Raw genomic sequence first — 17,075 nt, 5'->3', positions numbered from 1 at the left:
TCAGCCCCGAGGGAGAACTACTCCCTCCTCGTCATGGAGAGCACCGGGATGATGAAGATGGCCACCGGGGAAGGATTGCCCCCTCCGGTAGGGTGCCGGAACGGGTCTAGATTGGCTTTCGGTGGCTATGGAGGCTTCTGGAGGCGGAACTCCCGATCTAATCTCCTCACAGATGTTTTTAGGGTATATGGAGATATATAGGCGGAAGAAGTACGTCAAGGGGGCCACGAGGGGCTCACGAGGGTGGAGGGTGCGCCCAGGGGGTGGGCGCGCCGCCTGCCTCGTGACCTCCTCGCAGATCCCCCGACGTGCACTCCAAGTCTTCTGGGCTTCTTTCCTTCCAAAAATGAGTTCCGTGAAGTTTCAGGTCAATTGGACTCCGTTTGATTTTCCTTTTCTTCGAAACCCTAAAACAAGGTAAAAACAGAAACTGGCACTGGGCTCTGGGTTAATAGGTTAGTCCCAAAAATGATATAAAAGTGTATAATAAAGCCCATAAACATTCAAAACAGTAGATAATATAGCATGGAGCAATCAAAAATTATAGATACGTTGGAGACGTATCAGCATCCCCAAGCTTAATTCCTGCTCGTCCTCGAGTAGGTAAATGATAAAAGAAAGAATTTTTGATGCGGAGTGATACTTGGCATAATTTAAATGTGATTCTTCTTAATTGTGGTATGAATATTCAGATCCATAAGATTCAAGACAAAAGCTCATATTGACATAAAAATGATAATACTTCAAGCATACCAATTAAGCAATTATGTCTTCTCAAAATAACATGGCCAAAGAAAGTTATCCCTACAAAATCATATAGTCTGGCTATGCTCCATCTTCACCACACAAAATATTTAAATCATGCACAACCCCGATGACAAGCCAAGCAACTGTTTCATACTTTTCATGTTCTCAATCTTTTTCAATCTTCACGCAATACATGAGCGTGAGCCATGGACATAGCACTATAGGTGGAATAAAATGGTGGCTGTGGAGAAGACAAAAAAAGGAGAAGATAGTCTCACATCAACTAGGCGTATCAACGGGCTATGGAAATGCCCATCAATAGATATCAATGTGAGTGAGTAGGGATTGCCATGCAACGGATGCACTAGAGCTACAAGTGTATGAAAAGCTCAAAAAGAAACTAAGTGGGCGTGCATCCAACTTGCTTGCTCACGAAGACCTAGGGCATTTTGAGGAAGCCCATCATTGGAATATACAAGCCAAGTTCTAAAATGAAAAATTCCCACTAGTATATGAAAGTGACAACATAGGAGACTCTCTATCATGAAGATCATGGTGCTACTTTGAAGCACAAGTGTGGTAAAAGGATAGTAATATTGCCCCTTCTCTCTTTTTCTCTCATTTTTTTATTTTTTATTTGGGCCTTCTCTTTTTTTATGGCCTCTTTTTTTGGGCTTCTTTGGCCTCTTTTATTTATTTATTTTCGTCCAGAGTCTCATCCCGACTTATGGGGGAATCATAGTCTCCATCATCCTTTCCTCACTGGGACAATGCTCTAATACATCACACTTTTATTTACTTACAGCTCAATAATTACAACTCGATACTTAGAACAAGATATGACTCTATATGAATGCCTCCGGCGGTGTACTGGGATGTGCAATGATGCATGAGTGACATGTATGAAAGAATTATGAACGGTGGCTTTGCCACAAATACAATGTCAACTACATGATCATGCTAAGCAATATGACAATGATGAAGCGTGTCATAATAAACGGAACGGTGGAAAGTTGCATGGCAATATATCTCGGAATGGCTATGGAAATGCCATAATAGGTAGGTATGGTGGCTGTTTTGAGGAAGGTATATGGTGGATTTATGGTACCGGCGAAAGTTGCGCGGTACTAGAGAGGCTAGCAATGGTGGAAGGGTGAGAGTGCGTATAATCCATGGACTCAACATTAGTCATAAAGAACTCACATACTTATTGCACAAATCTATTAGTTATCGAAACAAAGTACTACGCGCATGCTCCTAGGGGGATAGATTGGTAGGAAAAGATCATCGCTCGTCTCCGACCGCCACTCATAAGGAAGACAATCAATAAATAAATCATGCTCCGACTTCATCACATAACGGTTCACCATACGTGCATGCTACGGGAATCACAAACTTCAGCACAAGTATTTCTCAAATTCATAACCACTGAACTAGCATGACTCTAATATCACCATCTCCATATCTCAAAACAATTATCAAGTATCAAACTTCTCATAGTATTCCACACACTCATAAGAGATTTTTATTATTCTTGAATACCTAGCATATTAGGATTTTAAGCAAATTACCATGCTATCAAGACTCTCAAAATAATATAAGTGAAGCATGAGAGATCAATAGTTTCTATAAAACAAATCCACCACCGTGCTCTAAAAGATATAAGTGAAGCACTAGAGCAAATGACAAACTACTCCGAAAGATATAAGTGAAGATCAATGAGTAGTCGAATAATTATGCAACTCTGTGAAGACTCTAACATTTAATAATTTCAGACCTTGGTATTTTATTCAAACAGCAAACAAAGCAAAATAAAATGACATTCTAAGAATGGCAAACATCATGTGAAAAAGCAAAAACTTAGGATCAACCTAAACTAACCGATAGTTGTTGAAGAAGAAAGGTGGGATGCCAACTGGGGCATCCCCAAGCTTAGATGCTTGAGACTTCTCGAAATATTATCTTGGGGTGCCTTGGGCATCCCCAAGATTGAGCTTCTGTGTATCCTTAATTCCTCTTATATCACGGTCTCCCTAAATCTCAAAATCTTCATCCACACAAAACTCAACAAGAACTCGTGAGATAAGTTAGTATAAACCATTGCCAAAACCTTATCATACTCTACTGTAGAAAATCACTAAAATTATTAGTCAACATTGCATACTAAATGCCTCTGCATATTTAATAGTCCTATCCTCAAATAAAATCATTAAAGAAGCAAACATACGCAAACAATGCAAATATAACAGCAATCTGCCTAAACAGGATAGTCTGTAAAGAATGCTGCAACATCCATACTTCCCTAGCTCCAAAAATTATGAAAGAAAATTCCCACGGTAGTAAATTTATCAGAGCTTAATATGCAAAAGGTTTCAACATTTTATCACATTCTGACTTTTCTAGGGAATTATTGCAACAGCGGTAAACTTTCTGTTTTCAAACAACAACATGTATACTTGTAACATAGGCATAGTAAAGACTATTAATGCCACTTTTATTGAAATAAAATATGCAAAACATTGTTCTAAATAACAACAAGCAAATTTTGAGAAAATAAATTGATGCTCCAAGCAAAACACATATCATGTGGTGAATAAAAATATATCTCCAAGTAAAGTTACCGATGAACGAAGACGAAAGAGGGGATGCCTTCCGGGGCATTCCCAAGCTTTGGCTTTTAGGTGTCCTTAGATTATCTTGGGGGTGCCATGGGCATCCTCAAGATTAGGTTCTTGCCACTCCTTGTTCCATAATCCATCAAATCCTTACCCAAAACTTGAAAACTTCACAACACAAAACTTAATAGAAAACTCGTAAGCTCCGTTAGTATAAGAAAATAAATCACCACTTCAAGGTACTGTAATGAACTCATTCTTTATTTATATTGGTGTTAAACATACTGTATTACAACTTCTCTATGGTTTATAAACTATTTTACTAGCCATAGATTCATCAAAATAAGTAAACAACATATGAAAAACAGAATCTGTCAAAAACAAAACAGTCTGTAGTAATTTGGATCAAACGTATACTTCTGGAACTCATAAAATTCTCAAATAAATTTCTGGACCTGAGGAATTTATCTATTAATCATCTGCAAAAAGAATTAACTAAATAGCACTCTTCGAATAAAAATGGCAGCAATTCTCGTGAGTGCTAAAGTTTCTGTTTTTTACAGCATGATCAACAAGACTCTCCCCAAGTCTTCCCAAAGGTTCTACTTGGCACAAACACTAATTAAAAGCATAAAACCACATATAAAAAGAGGCTAGATGAATTATTTATTACTAAACAGGAACAAAAAGCAAGGGATAAAAATAAAATTGGGTTGCCTCCCAACAAGCGCTATCGTTTAACGCCCCTAACTAGGCATGATGATTTCAATGATGCTCACATAAAAGATAAGAATTGAAACATAAAGAGAGCATCATGAAGAATATGACTAGCACATTTAAATCTAACATACTTCCTATGCATAGGGATTTTGTGAGCAAACAACTTATGAGAGCAATAATCAACTAGCATAGGAAGGCAAAACAAGTATAACTTCAAAACTTTAAGCACATAGAGAGGAAACTTGATATTATTGCAATTCCTACAAGCATATATTCCTCCCTCATAATAATTTTCAGTAGCATCATGAATGAATTTAACAATATAACCAGTACCTAAAGCATTCTTTTCATGATCTACAAGCATAGAAAATTTATTACTCTCCACATAAGCAAAATTCTTCTTATTCGGAATAGTGGGAGTATCATAGGAAACTTGAATACTATAAATTGTTTCCACATTAAAAGAGTAATGTTCAGAGAAGGGGCAATCATAACCATGAAAAGTTTTATAAATATAATCACTACTTTTTATAGCTTAAGTATCATCACAATAATCATCATAAGTAGGAGGCATGCTATCATTATAAACTTGCATATCAAAACTTGGGAGACTAAAAATATCCTCTTCATTAATCATAGCTTACCCAAACTTGGGACAAACATTAATTGCAGCAAATATATTCTTAAATATGTCATCCTCATCAAACATAGCTTCCCCAAACTTGGGCTTTTTCATATCATAAGCATAATCACTCTCATCATTAATAGTATAGATATCACCGATAGTATAGCAATTATTATATTCTTCCAAGCAAGTACCAAAAAGATTTTCAAGATCATAAAAAGTATCATTATCTTTCCAATCATAATCATCACAACAAGCAATAGGCATAACGAGATCATCATCAAGTGTATCATCTTCATTTTCATGAGGCACAGCAATAATAGGAGCAACTTTATTTGGGAGAGATACCTTTTTACCTCTCTTCCTTTTTCTTTTCTTCTTCTTCACCACATCATGTGTGGGTTCAATCCTCTTTTTGGAGCTCCTTATTAATGAGATTGGTTGGATAGAAAGCTCCTTCTCGTTACCTAATTCATCATAAGGAATAATAGGAGGATATTGGGAAGTCGCCTCCTTTTCATTAGTATTCTCTTCATCTTCTATTTGTTTTCTTTTCTTTATGTAATTGGCAATATAAGGATTTTCAATACAATTCACCGCGCAATATATATAAATTTCCTCTAGATCAAAATGAAGGATTTTATCAAGGGCAAATTTTGGAATATCCTTAGTTCTACGTTTAATTTCTTCATAACCCAAGAGCAAACTAAGTTCATTATGATGTGCAAGGGAAATCAAGTCATCACAATTTTTGGACACGATACGCTCATGAAACAATTTGCATTGGGTACTAAAATGATCACGTTCATTGCAAAGTTCACAAGTAGGGCTAAGAAAAGATAAATTTTCAGCACATTCATCTAGCTCTTCTTGCAACAATTTGGTTTCTAAGTACTTATGCCTCTTACAATATCTATCTTCCCTATTTGGTGTGTACTTGCAAACCCAATCTACTCCACAAAAGTGACATGTTTATAGGAGGCATTTTCATCATAACTAGTACAATCATCATTAGCATCATGGATATTCAGAGAATTCGTACTAACAACATTGCAATCATGCTCATCATTCAAAGATTTAGTGCCAAACATTTTGTAGATTTCTTCTTCTAGCACTTGAGCACAATTATCCTTTCCATCATACTCACGAAGATATTAAAAAGATGAAGCGTATGAGACAAACTCAATTCCATTTTTTTTGTTTTCTTTTATAAACTAAACTAGTGATAAAATAAGAAACTAAAAGACTCGATTGCAAGATCTAAAGATATACCTTCAAGTGCTAACCTCCCCGGCAACGGCGCCAGAAAATAGCTTGATGTCTACTACACAACCTTCTTCTTGTAGACGTTGTTGGGCCTCCAAGTGCAGAGGTGTGTAGGACAGTAGCAAATTTCCCTCAAGTGGATGACCTAAGATTTATCAATCCGTATGAGGCGTAGGATGAAGATGGTCTCTCTCAAGCAACCCTGCAACCAAATAACAAAGAGTCTCTTGTGTCCCCAACACACCCAATACAATGGTAAATTATATAGGTGCACTAGTTCGGCGAAGAGATGGTGAAACAAGTGGTATATGGATAGTAGATAAAGGTATTTGTAATCTGAAATTATAAAACCAGCAAGGTAACGAATGATAAAAGTGAGCGTAAACGGTATTGCAATGTGTGGAAACAAGGCCTAGGGTTCATACTTTTACTAGTGTAAGTTCCCTCAACAATACTAACATAATTGGATCATAAAACTATCCCTCAACATGCAACAAAGAGTCACTCCAAAGTCACTAATAGCGGAGAACGAACGAAAAGATTATGGTAGGGTACGAAACCACCTCAAAGTTATTCTTTCCAATCAATCCGTTGGGCTATTCCTATAAGTGTCATAAACAGCCCTAGAGTTCGTACTAGAATAACACCTTAAGACACAAATCAACCAAAACCCTAATGTCACCTAGATACTCCAATGTCACCTCAAGTATCCGTGGGTATAATTATACGATATGCATCACACAATCTCAGATTCATCTATTCAACCAACACAAAGAACCTCAAAGAGTGCCCCAAAGTTATACCGGAGAATCACGACAAAAACGTGTGCCAACCCCTATGCATAGGTTCATGGACGGAACCCGCAAGTTGATCACCAAAACATACATCAAGTGAATCACGCGATATCCCATTGTCACCACAGATATCCACGGCAAGACATACATCAAGTGTTCTCAAATCTTTAAAGACTCAATCCGATAAGATAACTCCAAAGGGGAAACTCAATTCATTACAAGAGAGTAGAGGGGGAGGAGAAACATAAGATCCAACTATAATAGCAAAGCTCGCGATACATCAAGATCGTGCCAAATTAAGAACACGAGAGAGAGTGAGAGATCAAACACATAGCTACTGATACATACCCTCAGCCCCGAGGAAGAACTACTCCCTCCTCGTCATGGAGAGCACCGGGATGATGAAGATGGCCACCGGGGAATGATTGCCCCCTCCGGCATGGTGCCGGAACGGGTCTAGATTGGCTTTCGGTGGCTACGGAGACTTCTGGCGGCGGAACTCCTGATCTAATCTCCTCACGGATGTTTTTAGGGTATATGGAGATATATAGGCGGAAGAAGTACGTCAGGGGGGCCACGAGGGGCTCACGAGCATGGAGGGCACGCCCAGGGGGGTGGGCGCGCCCCCTGCCTCGTGACCTCCTCGCAGATCCCCCGACGTGCACTCCAAGTCTTCTGGGCTTCTTTCCTTCCAAAAATGAGTTTCGTGAAGTTTCAGGTCAATTGGACTCCGTTTGATTTTCCTTTTCTTCGAAACCCTAAAATAGGGTAAAAACAGAATCTGGCACTGGGCTCTGGATTAATAGGTTAGTCCCAAAAATGATATAAAAGTGTATAATAAAGCCCATAAACATTCAAAACAGTAGATAATATAGCATGGAGCAATCAAAAATTATTGATACGTTGGAGACGTATCACCCGACGCATGTCCCGGATCTCTGCTCTGCTCACCCATGGCATGGCGTTTCCTCCAAAGCTCCTTCTTTGAGGGGGGCGGCTGCACCCATGGCGCCGAAGGCGGCACGGGAACAGGCTGCGTCTCCGCCTCCGCCCGCGGTCCGCGGACCTCCGAGCCCTCCGACTCCGAGGAGATCCCCAACCCCGAGACCACCGGTCGCTCACCAGGTGGCCTGAAGGTGGAGGTCACAGATCTCGGGCTCGAGGCCATGGCGCGGGAGCGGCGTGAGCGCGAGACACAGATGGAGGAGAGGAGAGGTGGCCGCCGCGGTCGGAGTGACCCACGGCGTGAGCGCTGGGCGTGGTGGACGCCGGCGCCGGAGTGGCGCTCGGCGGGGGCGGGGAGGGGGGAGGAGCGAGGGCTTGGCACTAGTACTGAAATCGATCATTTCGACAACGGCGCACCAAGGACAGGACGTCGGCGAGCAGCCCGTCTGGGAGACCCATGGCCACGTCATCTACGGTCCGATCACCGGCTTCGGAGTATGGCCACGGCGTCAGGTCGGAGCGAAGCAAAGGCGGCGGCGATCGGGAGTTACCTTCCGGGTCCGGCACAGAGAAGGACAGCCCCCACCCCCACGATCCGAGCAACAGAAGGGCCCCAGCCAGAATCCAATGGCCGAGGAACCGATTCTCACGTCAGCGCCCGCCACACGGCACCAGCCAGCGGCCCAGGACCCATCCAGATCCGCGCGAAAACTCTGTTCGCCCCCGCCCGACCATCTCGCGGCGTTGGGTCGTCTTCCCCACCTCTCACTCCCCTTCGCCTCGCCTCTTCCTACTGGAGCACTGGTTCCGACCCCGACAGACAACTTGTTCCAAAAACTTCAAAACGCAACCCGCACGTCCCACCCCACCCCACCCCAATCCCTCGGGCGCCCGGACGGAGGGAACCCGAAATTTTCGGCTCCGCGTCGGCGCGCATCGTCCCTATCCGCCTCCGCCTCCGCCTCCGCCTCGAATCCCATCCCCATCTCGGAGCCGACCGAACAACCCCCCTCCCCCGACCGACCTTAAATCCCCACTCCTCGGTGCCGCCGGAACCCTAAGGACCCAAATCCGCCGCCCCGATTCGAGGTTCCAGGGCGTCGCGCGTCCCCACCCCCATGCCCTAGCCGCCGCCGGCGCCAGTGCCATGCTCGCCTCCCGCATCCCGCCCAAGCGCTGCACCGCCGCCGTCCCGTACGAGCTGGAGCCCCCCGCCGCCGCCGCCGAGGGCATGCCGCCCGCCAAGCGCCGCCGGGAGCGCGTCCTGCCCTCGCGGTTCAGGGACTCGGCCGTCGTCCTGCCGCCGCCCGCCAAGAAGGCCTGCAAGGCCCCCGCGCCGCCCAAGGTCGAGGACAGGGACGGCCAGGTGTACGAGGTGGAGGTGCGCGCCGTCGGCCCGAAAGGCTCCGCCTTTGGGGCCGTGCAGACCGAGGTGTGGACCGGCGAGCCCGCGCAGACGGAGGAGGAGCTGTACCGGGCATGCCGGAACATCAGCAGGAGCGGCAGTTCGGGCTGTTTCAGTGGAAGCGTTGTCACTTCCGTGAGCAATGCTGGTGAGAAATGCGCGCCGGAGAAGACGCCCGTGGTGGGCGCTGTGGTCCCGTCCACGAGCAATGCTGGTACTGGAAATGTCGGGCTGGAGGGGAGGTCCCCGGTGGTGGAGTGCAAGCCAAAGCAGGAGGCCGAGGTCAGGAGAGAGGATTTCTACTGGCCAGAGGATTTTGTGCTCGGGGACGTGGTGTGGGCAAGGTCGGGGAAGAAGAGCCCCGCGTGGCCGGCGTTAGTGATCAACCCGCTGCAGCACGCCCCGGAGGTTGTGCTCAACTCTTGCGTCCCCGGCGCGCTCTGCGTCATGTTCTTCGGTTACTCTGCCGGCGGCCAAAACAGGGTAATTTATTTATTACAGTTTCCTGGATAAGCGCTGCAGTTCTCTTTTCCTGGTTGAATTGGTTGGTTTATGAACCAAACGGTTCCTTTCTGTTTCTCTTTCCGTGGGCTCTCATTACCGTCTTCATTTGTAGGATTATGGATGGGTCAAGCAAGGGATGATCTTTCCCTTTGTGGAGTACCTAGATAGGTTCCAGGGACAATCTCTCCATAAGCTTAAGCTCAAGCCAAGCAAATTCCGTGCAGCAATTGAGGAGGCTTTCCTTGCCGAGCGCGGCTTTTTTGAGCTCCAAATGGACGGGGTCTGCTCTCTGGACAAGTCTGTGAATGAGCAGTCTGTCACCGATGGCGCACGTGAAGTGACTGGTTCTAATAACGAGCAGGAGTGTCAATCTCATTCTCAGGTAATTGGACGTGTGGAGTTGTAATAGCTGAGCTTGTAGCTGCCTCATTTATTACAGTTCCTCGGCTAGGCTGCTATCTAATTTATTTACTGTGTTGCAGGTTGTCGTTAAATTAGCAGCATGTTGCGATAGCTGCGGTAATCGTCTTCCATCCAAGATTTCAAAGAAAAAGAAGCAAGAAACAGAGCAGTTACTTTGTAGGCACTGTGAAAAGGTATGTATGTCTCTGGCATGTGACTGAACGAAGGTGCTTCATATGTTCTAGTAACTCGATTCATTTCTATTTAGTGCCTTACATGGGTAAATACTATTATGTCTGCAGCTATTGCAGTCAAAGCAATACTGTGGCATATGCAAGAAAATTTGGCATCACACAGATGGCGGAAACTGGGTAAGCCTTGAAACCGCTTTGGTGATGGTATATAGATTATCTTCTCTTGATTTTTGTAGGCATTGACCTGCAATCCGTTTCTTGGCAGGTATGCTGTGATGAGTGCCAGATTTGGGTTCATGTAGAATGCGACCGGACATGCAGTGACCTGGAGGTTGTTTGTTCACCTTTGTTTGGTGTTGAGATTTTAATGTCATGATGTTTGTTATATATATGTAATATGTTGTTTGGTGTTGAGATTTTAATGTCATGATGTTTGTTATATATATGTAATATGCAATGCTTCCAGGGATAGGCTTCACTGACTACACATTATTTTGCAGGATTTAGAAAATACCGAGTATTTCTGTCCTGATTGTAAGTCTAAACGCAAGAGAGTAATGAAAGTTGAACAAACGAGCACCTCCAATAGTTCAGAGTGAGTTATTCATTTCTTTCTCAAACCTATGGATGTCTGTTGGCTGTTATAATAAATAAAAAATGCCAGTTTCTAACATGTCTCAGCATAGATTTGCCAGCACTTCAAAGGAAAAGTTGCCTGAATCCATACCTGTGTGCTGCTCTGGGATGGAAGCATTGTACTTGCCAGAAAAGCACATGTAAGCATTTGACATATCTTCTACTGAATCTTCAGATTACATGTTTCTTTAAATTTGCATCAATACTCTATCTGAATCTAATGTTTTATTATTTTAAGTAGGAGTACTATATTTTTTTGTATTAAGTCAACTGTTCAGAAAGAAATACTAAAATTATTAAACATGCCATCTTTTCTTTTCGTGGAGCAGCAACTTTCCTCTTTTGGTTCATTTTCTGGGCTAGAAAAAATGATCTGAGAGCTAAAGTACAAGTGCACAAACATATGTTACCGAATCGAAGTGGCTACTGTATACTTGCAATTGGTCCTTTAACCTTCACTTGGTGCATAAGCAAGTGACTTTTAGGTCGCTTTAGTTCTTACCGTAGTCACCCCTAGGATTGGTCACTTTTGTGATGGGAATTCATATGATGTTTAGGGGCCAGAAGCAATAAAAACCATCACACAGTTGCTAGCGGTCTTCATGTTGCATTGATTTCCTTATGTGTGCTTGCATCATTGCACGGTTGCACCAGTATTAGTATTTGAGTATTGTTTTTGCTGGCAGGATATTATGTGAATGCAGGTCTTGCAAGAAAAAGATGATGACTCTGAATGAGTGGGAGAGGCATACTGGCTCAAGGAAGAAAAATTGGAAGATGAGTATTAAACTCAAGGGCACTGGGGAGCCACTAATTGACTTGGTAAGCTCTCAGGATCTTCATCAACTTGGACGTCTGTGGTTCAACATAATATGTGAATGCTATATATACCTAGTTAGTTGATCCCCACTAACTCCAATTCTCTCAACATGCAACTATGCCAACTGACCATGCCACTGTGCATGGGAAAAGATCTACCTTAACATGCCACACGCATGCTACTCATATTCAATATTTTTTCTACAACTATACAATAATCAAATATAATAAATATATTAGTTTCAATTCTCAGATTATTAATCCAAATATTAATACTTAATACAATCAAATCTCATCGAAATAATTGCAACCAAGTCCCGCAGCAATGCACGGTGTATCCTCTCTAGTTGACACTAATGCACATATGCATGCAAAACTGACAAGATTCCTTTTTTGTCATTATCTGCAGCTTCATGATATTCCGGGTGGAAATTTCAAGTCTTCTACCCCAGGCATTAAGAAAGAAGAGTTGCTTTCATTACAAGGTATGCCACTCTTGATTTTTTTTCATGGGCTTTGTGGTTGGTGATTTTAATATGACTTCACGCTGTTGAATTTTTCCAATATCTGCAGCAAACTCTTACAGTCCAGTCTATGCTAAATGGACAACTGAACGTTGTGCTGTCTGTCGGTGGGTTGAGGATTGGGACTACAACAAAATTATCATTTGTAACAGGTAGTTCCTGCCGTCATTTGAATTTTTATCCATCACCTGCACTTGAATTCCTTTGCTGTTTGAAGACTAAAAATATTATGTAAGTTTTCATGATTAGTGGTTAATAAAAGCTTCTCGAAAATTTATGTATTCAGATGTCAAATAGCTGTCCATCAAGAGTGCTATGGAGCTCGTGTCGTACAGGATTTAACTAATTGGGTTTGTCGAGCTTGTGAACTGCCCCAACAAAAAAAGGAGTGCTGCCTATGCCCTGTAAAAGGTATTTTGTCTCGATGAATATCCTATACTACATTGGTTGGAATGCTTGTTCTTTTCCTAATGTCTATATGAAACAATTCCTGTGAAATTCTTGTATCCCAAATAGGGCCTCATTGTTTCCGCATCCCAAACAGGGATCCAATTGATGTGCTCCATAGTTTCATGATTCATCATATGGAATTGTTTGGACAGTTCAGTAATTTCCTCAAGTGTTGACGTTTTTTTCCTGAGAAAACGTAATAAGATTTTGCGTCTCATTTTTCATTGAAAAGTGGCGGTGGTGGGCGTGGGGGTGGGGTGTGTGTGTGTGTGTGGGGGGGGGGGGGGGGTAGTTCAGTACAGCAGCCTCAAAGGAGGGTAAAGTTACAAGGTGGGTGTTTAATGGACGTCCCAGGCTGTCGGCAAGATCAATCTAAGGCTGAGTGCCCCTGCTCTAGACCAGAGGGCAGCTTCTGTTGACATTTTTAGTGTGTTCCCGACTCATGCTTAGTTTTATTCCTTGGTTGTGATAAGTTTGATTGGTCCACAGTGGTATCTAATATTCTAATGTTTTCTTGTCTTATTTACCATGTTGTTTATGGATCACTCATGCTGTTAACTTGTACTTCTTGTTGGACCTCCTAGGTGGTGCTCTCAAGCCAACTGATATTGACCAACTGTGGGTTCATGTCATGTGTGCCTGGTATCAGCCTAAAGTCTCCTTTCCTGTTGACGAGACAATGGAGCCAGCTGTGGGCATATTGAGCATCCCTTCTGAGTACTTTAAGAAGGTTAGGATTTTTATCTAGTACTCTTTGCAAGGTTGCCTAATGGGTAATTATTGTATGTGCTTCTGTGTTCAATCATCTTACTCTTTGTTTAACTCTTGTGTTTTTGTTGTTAACTCCAGACATGTATCATATGCAAGCAGATGCATGGGGCCTGCACCCAGTGCTACAAGTGTTCTACTTATTATCATGCAACATGTGCATCAAGAGCTGGATATCGCATGGAGGTAGACTGCTTTTGCCACCTCTTTGTAGAGGAAATTGTCATCATAATATGTTTGCATATCCATTTTCTTTAATTTAACCTTCACTCTCTTTTCTTATATGAAAACAGAATGCATATTAATGGCTATATAATGATTGTCTGAAAGATTATGTTTGAGCATATGCCACTTACCAGCCTGATATTGTTTGCTTCTGTGTAGTATTGCTGTGGATTAGCAAGTTTTTTCCACCAACTTTTACATTTAAGCTATGTTGTGGCAAAAATTCCCTTGTGCCAATTTTTTTTGTGTCGTTGCTCAAATACTTCCATTTGAGCTAATCCTAAAGTTTTTAAGCATGCTGTCTTTAAAGCATAACTTGATACAACTGTTTAAACTGTGCATCATTTGACGCAAACATTTTCTGGCGTTTGTTCCTTTATTAACCGATTTTAAACATAAAGATTAAAATTGTACTTTTCCTGTACTCTTGCAGTTGCAATACTCTGAGAGAAATGATAGGAAGGTGACTAAAATGGTCTCCTACTGTGCGTTTCACAGGTAATAATTCTATCACTTGATTTTTCCTTTTTGGTTAAGTTAAACTCATGAATGGTTATCTAGAAGAACAATTTTAAGCTGGCTTAACAATCATTATATATACTTCCTTTTGTGTAATCTTTTGGGGTTGATTTTAGTACCAATCAAACCTATTTTAAGAAAACAATGGCAAATATGGTCCATGGAACTGGCATGATTTTGGAACAATGTCATTTGCAGAAGTGAAAATGTAACCTGAGGCATAAATTATCACCAGTAAATGTTACTAATACATGTTATTCTTTCTTGTCCACTTCAGTACTCCTGACCCAGATAATGTGTTGATAGTGAAGACACCAGATGGAGTGTTCTCCACCAAATTTTTGCTCCAAAACAATGAGAAACAATCTCCTGCAAGACTAGCTAAGAGTGAAAATCACCAGGAGGTTTTTCCTGCTGAAGTTTCTGATTGCCCAGCTGCAAGGTGCCTACCTTATGAAATCTTGAAAAACAAGGTATTTTCTAATTATCTTGGTTTTCTGCATCCACCCTGGACATTACCTTGTGATAATTTTCGTTTCTAGTTCATTTATACAATTATACTCAATATATACATTGACCTTTTTTTCATCCTTCCTGTATAATTTTTTTGCCTGTTGTGTGCGCGTGTTCGTGTGTGTTGATTCTGAAAATTGCAGCAGCACTGTTTTGCGTGACATACTGTTATGCCCAACTTAGGTTAATGTTAAATGCAAGTGATGTTAACAGACCTGTGTAGTTTTAATTTCTGTTGTTTTGTCAGCAAGTCCTTGGTACTAAATTATCTGTGTTTTCCAGAAACAACAAGGAGAGGCAGTTGCCCATCGAATAATGGGACCCCGACACCACTCTCAAGATTTGATTGAGGCTTTGAACACATACATGGTAAGTGCCTGGTCCTGACCATCACCATCTTTTTTAAGCAACATTTGAATGCTAGAAACATTTAGGCATCTTATTCCCTTGTCAGCAGGACCAGAAGGACGACCGACCTTTTGCTACGTTCAAAGAAAGGCTTCAATATTTACAGGTTTACTTTCTGAATGATCCTGGTTCTTAAAAGGCTATATGAGCAAACCAATAAACATATGTTTGACTATTTCAGAGAACTGAAAATAAGAGGGTCTCTTGTGGTCGATCTGGAGTACATGGATGGGGGCTCTTTGCTGTTAGGAAAATTCAAGAGGGGCAAATGGTAATCACTGCAGACTATATTTTTTTCTTCAACAGTGCTCATACTAACTACATTATCAAGCACATGCACTGACATACCATATTAATCTGGTCACAAAGCATAATTTAACAGCCCAATGTAGCATTTATGGCAGCAATTTGATTAAATGTGCACTGTCTAATACAGCAGATAACTTTTGTTACTTGCTTGATCTCCAATTAGTGAATATACTTGGTTGCATTGACTGATCTCCAGTTAATGAATATAATTGGTTGCAATGCTTGATCTCCAATTTGTAGATGTAATTGGTTTGTTGTGCATAATTTATAGGCACATACATGTTAAATCAGCAGCATGAACATTTTTAGTACATTTTCTGTCTCACACTAGAGTTCAAAATTTTACCATGAAAATGCTTATGCCTATGTTATCGAAGCACTTAAATACATCCCATTTGTGAGGAATCTGTTCTTAATTTGTCAGCTAACCAAACTTGTGCCAGGTGATCGAATATCGTGGGGACCAAGTCAGACGTAGTGTTGCTGATTTGAGGGAAGCACGATATCACAAGGAAAATAAAGACTGCTACGTGAGTTATCCTTTTTGTACTGTTTTAATTGGTTCCCTACTTTCAACTTGAACGGTTTAACTGGTGTAACTAATCGCCGTCATGCAATCTTTTCTTGATGACAATTCGATTAAGTGTAGAACCACATAAAAACTGTAGCTTTGTTGTTCTGATGTGCTGAATTGTTTTTTTGCGTCTTGTGCTGCTGCAGCTGTTCAAAATAAGTGAAGATGTTGTGATTGATGCTACGGAGAGAGGAAACATCGCCCGCATAATTAACCACTCGGTAAACCTTGATCATGCTCTCTGACACCTGCATCTTCTTGAATCCATGAAATGGTTAACTAATATAGTCATTGCGTTTGCAGTGCATGCCTAACTGCTACGCGAGGATCGTGAGCGTCGGCGACAACAAGAGCCAGATAATTCTGATTGCCAGAAGAGATGTCTCAGCCGGAGAAGAATTGACGTACTGCTTCATAACCCTGTCCTCTTCTGTCCGGTTTACACACGGAAAAAAAGACAATTCAATCGCGTTGAGAGTGTATACAACAATCTGCAATCATTTGATGTTCTGATCCTCTCTATTTTCCCCTGTCATCCACAGGTATGACTACAAATTTGACCCGGACGAGTCGGAGGATCGCAAGGTTCCCTGCCTGTGTAAAGCCCCTAACTGCCGTGGATACATGAACTGAAATTTCTGACAAGGACTAACCAACCCCAATTACAGTGGCGAAGCGCCACCACATTCATCCAGATTCTTTCATCGTCTTGTGCATGGCCGTCAGCATGCAACCAGCTTAGCTTGTGTTTTTTTAGTCACAGGATTTTGCTAGCTAGCGAGGTAGGGCTTTACCAGGCTAGGCAAGAAAAAGAAGCATAAACTAGCGTCCACAGCCAGGCATTGTAAATTCTTCATTGCTGTAATAAATTGATGATTTCTCTTGTGAACAAAAGAAAAGAAAAGAAAAGAAAAGGAATCCAAAAGGAAAGAAGATGTCCAATTGTGTTGATGCAATATATATTTCGTGTGACGTCTCAGATGCTGAGGAGAGCTTAATTATGTTGTGTTACTGCTGCTGTTCCTTGGTGTACGCGCTGTTTCTGGTTTCAGAAGATAGGATGCGTGTGGTGCTGCTTCCGCCCCCGCGGCATGCCTTCGTCCCGGAGATGGG

The 17,075-nt window shown here is 42.0% G+C and overlaps 1 protein-coding gene across 3 annotated transcripts; it reads left to right on the top strand.

The window, feature by feature from the left end:
- The first annotated feature begins 8,594 nt into the window (after positions 1-8,594).
- On the top strand, positions 8,595-16,922 carry LOC125543270 (histone-lysine N-methyltransferase ATX4). 3 transcript variants are annotated; one of them, XM_048706568.2, is made up of 22 exons: positions 8,595-9,600; positions 9,734-10,003; positions 10,104-10,217; positions 10,326-10,394; positions 10,483-10,548; positions 10,718-10,812; positions 10,913-10,993; positions 11,540-11,675; positions 12,082-12,157; positions 12,246-12,348; positions 12,483-12,607; positions 13,231-13,376; positions 13,496-13,600; positions 14,073-14,137; positions 14,436-14,631; positions 14,954-15,040; positions 15,126-15,185; positions 15,261-15,350; positions 15,832-15,918; positions 16,109-16,183; positions 16,266-16,366; positions 16,505-16,922. In XM_048706568.2, the coding sequence occupies exons 1-22, from the start codon at positions 8,860-8,862 to the stop codon at positions 16,593-16,595; spliced, it is 2,979 nt and encodes a 992-aa protein (XP_048562525.1). In that variant the 5' UTR covers positions 8,595-8,859; the 3' UTR covers positions 16,596-16,922. The 3 variants fall into 3 exon arrangements, with proteins under 3 accessions (XP_048562525.1, XP_048562524.1, XP_048562523.1); XM_048706567.2 differs by having other exon boundaries at positions 8,596-9,600; positions 10,904-10,993; positions 15,129-15,185; XM_048706566.2 differs by having other exon boundaries at positions 8,596-9,600; positions 10,904-10,993.
- Positions 16,923-17,075: the final 153 nt, after the last annotated feature.

The sequence above is a fragment of the Triticum urartu genome, chromosome 3A (genome assembly GCF_056163025.1).
Source record: "Triticum urartu cultivar PI428250 chromosome 3A, HENAU_Tu73, whole genome shotgun sequence".
Lineage (NCBI taxonomy): Eukaryota > Viridiplantae > Streptophyta > Magnoliopsida > Poales > Poaceae > Triticum > Triticum urartu.
The sequence above is the reverse complement of the archived record's forward strand: the minus strand, read 5'-3'. Positions and strand labels throughout refer to the sequence as shown.

Coding starts and splice junctions, on each gene's coding strand:
- LOC125543270 (XM_048706566.2), top strand. CDS start 8,860: ATGCTCGCCTCCCGCATCCCGCCCAAGCGCTGCACCGCCGCCGTCCCG. Junction 13,601..14,072: donor GAGCTGGATATCGCATGGAG/GTAGACTGCTTT, acceptor GTACTCTTGCAG/TTGCAATACTCTGAGAGAAA. Junction 16,184..16,265: donor CCCGCATAATTAACCACTCG/GTAAACCTTGAT, acceptor TTGCGTTTGCAG/TGCATGCCTAACTGCTACGC.